At 46.9% G+C, this 3,578-nt stretch overlaps 1 protein-coding gene across 1 annotated transcript in view; it reads left to right on the forward strand.

Annotated features, from left to right (window-relative positions):
* Positions 1-1,228, forward strand: part of satb1a (SATB homeobox 1a) — a gene marked incomplete at its 3' end in the record, with an annotated part of 157,712 nt that extends 156,484 nt beyond the window's left edge. The window contains 1 exon segment of the mRNA XM_084312014.1: positions 308-1,228. Coding sequence (XP_084168140.1) covers positions 308-1,228 — 921 coding nt within the window.
* Positions 1,229-3,578: the final 2,350 nt, after the last annotated feature.

Genomic DNA, 3,578 nt, shown 5'->3' on the forward strand with positions numbered 1-3,578 from the left:
TCTCTACATCTTTCTCTCTCCTCTCTACATCTTTCTCTCTCTCTACACCGTTCTCTCTCTCTCTCTACATCTTTCTCTCTCTCTCTACATATTTCTCTCTCCTCTCTACATATTTCTCTCTCTCCTCTCTACATCTTTCTCTCTCCTCTTTACATCTCTCTCTTTACATCTTTCGCTCTCTCTCTCTCTTTCTTTCTCTTTCTCCTCTACATATTTCTCTCTCCTCTACATATTTCTGTCACTCCTCTCTACATATTCTTCTCTCCCTCTCTCTCTCTCTCCTCTCTACATCTTCTCTCTCTCTCAGTTCCAGCCTAGGTCCCCTTTACCTCAGCAGCCGCGACCTTCGACCCCGCAGGCCCATCAGCCTCTGCAGCCCCAGTCGGGACCTCGCCTGTCTCCACGGCAACCGTCCACCGCGTCCCCCGCCGAGTCAGAGGTTCCCTGGGGGCATCTGAGGGGCTGGTTGGGGGGCGGGGCCGGTGAGCGAGGAGGCGGGGCTAAGAACTGGTGGGGCGAGGGGAGTGGCTTGGGCAGGGAGTGGCGCTCCGGTCTGACCAGAGACAAGGGTGCAGATGGTGACGAGCAGGCGAGGGGAGACAATAAGACCAATGGTAGCGGAGGAGATGGGCGGGACAAGGAGAGGCTCTCGGCCAAGTGGTGCGCCGTTAAGGACGAGGACCGCGGTGTGGTCGGCGTCCAATCGGAGGGAGAGGACGAGACGAGGGGCGGGGATGAAGTCAGAGGGGAGGGGCTGAGGGTGTCCCGGGAGGCGCTGGGCATCCTGCAGAGTTTCATCCGGGACGTGGGCCTGAACCCGGACGAGGAGGCGGTCCACACGCTGTCCGCCCAGCTGGGCCTGTCCAAACCCACCATCCTCCGCTTCTTCCACAGCCAGGACGGCGGACGGGGGGGTCAACACCACCGGCACCAGATGATTCAGCACCAAAACCACGGTCGAATCGGTCTCTGTCACAAGCGGGAGAACCAGTCCGGCTGCTCGGATCGGGACCCGGACCCAGCCGAGCCCGGCAGAACTACTAAGGAGGACGTGGAGGAGGAGGAGGAGGAGGGTGATTCTCGCGGAGCGGTCGATACACGGGACGGAGACGGGAGGGGAAGTGAGGGGCAGGACAGAGGCGAGACGACTGTTTTTAAAGAAATCAACACAGGGACTCAAACGGTTGCCACTGTGAAGTCGGAAGAGGGGCCAAAAGAACTAGCCTGAATCTTGAACGTGAATCCATCTTATAAATGACGACCAAGTCGCGGATTTGTGGAAATAAACTCACGGGGCCCGGCGTTCATTCCTGCTAGGTCCAAAAGAACCGGTTCCACACAGTCGCAGAACCGCAATGTTGTTATCAGGGGAAATGTTGTAATTTTTTGTCGTAGACCTACAGTCATTTAGACCTCGCCATGAGTTAAAGGGATTCTTTGTCCATCCTTCTGCCCACATGCAATCTGAAACACTCAATGTCGATACGCGGTTATGTGTAGAGTTTTCCTTCCAAATGGTTTTGGGGTGATTAATAACAACATTGAATGACCCACGTCTGAATCTCACAGCGACATTAACCTCTAAGTTAATTACACGGTGACGTTTTTAGAAACAGTGTTCAGTGAATTGGGAATTAATACATTATACGTTTCCAAGAGATTACTGTGACTGTATACAAAACTGTGACGTTGCCACACAACTGTGTCTGCATAGATAAAGTGATTGTATCAGTGGGACTGTTAATAATAATAACGTTATTAAGACTTACGAATACATATCATGATGCATAGAGAGATATTAATATGTGTTTTTTGGGGGAGAATTATTATGCCAGAAAATGCCTTGTAGAAAGTGGCACTGCCGACCTGTTTTTGTATCGCCGTATTATTAATAATTATTGTTTGTGCTTGATGATTAGTGCTTCATATTTGTCCATGTCTTAAAGATGTTCTGATAATCAATTCCTTCAGAAATGGTCGACTCCACCGTCATGACTTCCATGCACGTCTGTCACACACACTGCAGGATCAATTATACACAAAACTTCTTATTTCTTTTTCATTCTATTTATTTTTGGGCTTTCTGTATTTTTCACCCATCCCAATTTAGTCGTTATGCCAATTCCCTTCCTGGTCGTTGCGCGCATTGCCCCACCGTCGGCCTAGGGAGGGTGTAGAACTACCACATGCCTCCTCCAATACATGTGGAGTTGCCAGCCGCTTATTTTCACCTGACAGCGAGGAGTTTCACTGGGGGAACGTAACGCGCGCAGAGGGTCACGCTATTTCCCCCAGATCCCCTCCCTGCTGAACAGGCGCCCCGACCGACCAGTAGGAGTCGCGGTTTACAACGACCAGGAACACACACCCCACCGGCTTCTCACCCGCTAACACTGCCAATTGTGTTAGTAGGGACGACCGACCAAACCGGAGGTACCGCTGACAGCTGGATTCGATCCCAGAGTCTCTGCGGTGGTAGGCGAGTGCTTAGTCCACTGCGCTACCCAGCCGCCCAATAAAGAAATATTTTGAGAAAGATCCACTGAATACAAGATTGCAAATACAATGAGCTTAGAACACTTCTACTCCTGTGTATAACAGATCAATGGTTGCATTAATTAACTCATTCACTGTACTTGTACACATAATATGTATCACAGTATGTTCTACTGTACTCTAAATGGGCCCATTTAGTTGGCATTAGTGTTTGTCTTCCCTGCATTCCCTCTCTCTGCTTCCATCGAAGGTTATTAACCCTTTCACTACTAGTGAAAGGGTTAACCTTCTGCAGTGTGGTAGTGAAAGGGTTAACCCTTTGTCGTGTGGCAGTGAAAGGGTTAACCTTCTGTATTGTCACAGTGAAAGGGTTAACATTTTGGTAGTGTGGTAGTGAAAGGGTTAAAGAAGGGATCCTTCGTTTTCATATCCCATTGATGCATGAATTTGTGAATGACTCTTTTGCTGAATCTGTTTTTTCAAAATAAAAGTAGCTCTACAGTACAGTACATATCATGGATACAAGCAGGCAATTTATTTCATGGTTGGTGGATTGTGTACGGCTTTCTTTTGTTGCATAAAGCAGAGATGGTGAAAACGATGAAATGGACTGATTATGATTGGAAAGCTTGGTTTGTCATATTCATTGGTTTGCAATTTATGCCAAGTGTACTCGAAACATACAATGTCTAGCATGACGTATCTCTGTATGAGAATTAAGTTCCTGTATATACTGTACCCTGTCTGTACTCCCGTTGTCATTGCTAATCATCAGTTGTTAGAAAGTGACAGTTGTGATTGGACGATCAAGAAAATAAGGCGGGTTTGAGATAGTCGTCCTGATGTTTCTTTGATCTTTTATCAAAGGTGCTATTAATATTAATTATTGATCAAATAAATACATTCATTTATCATTAAAAAAAATGTGCAGGTCCAAAATTAATGTTGCTTACATGCGTGCATGTCATGCGTGCATGTCACAATCAATATAAATGTATTGGTAAGACACATCGATCAAAATACAAGTAAAAGAGGTCAATAATTATAATAATAATTCATTACATTTATATAGGGCTTTTCTA

The sequence above is a fragment of the Notolepis coatsorum genome (genome assembly GCF_963971535.1).
Source record: "Notolepis coatsorum genome assembly, chromosome: 4".
Classification (NCBI taxonomy): Eukaryota; Metazoa; Chordata; class Actinopteri; order Aulopiformes; family Paralepididae; genus Notolepis; species Notolepis coatsorum.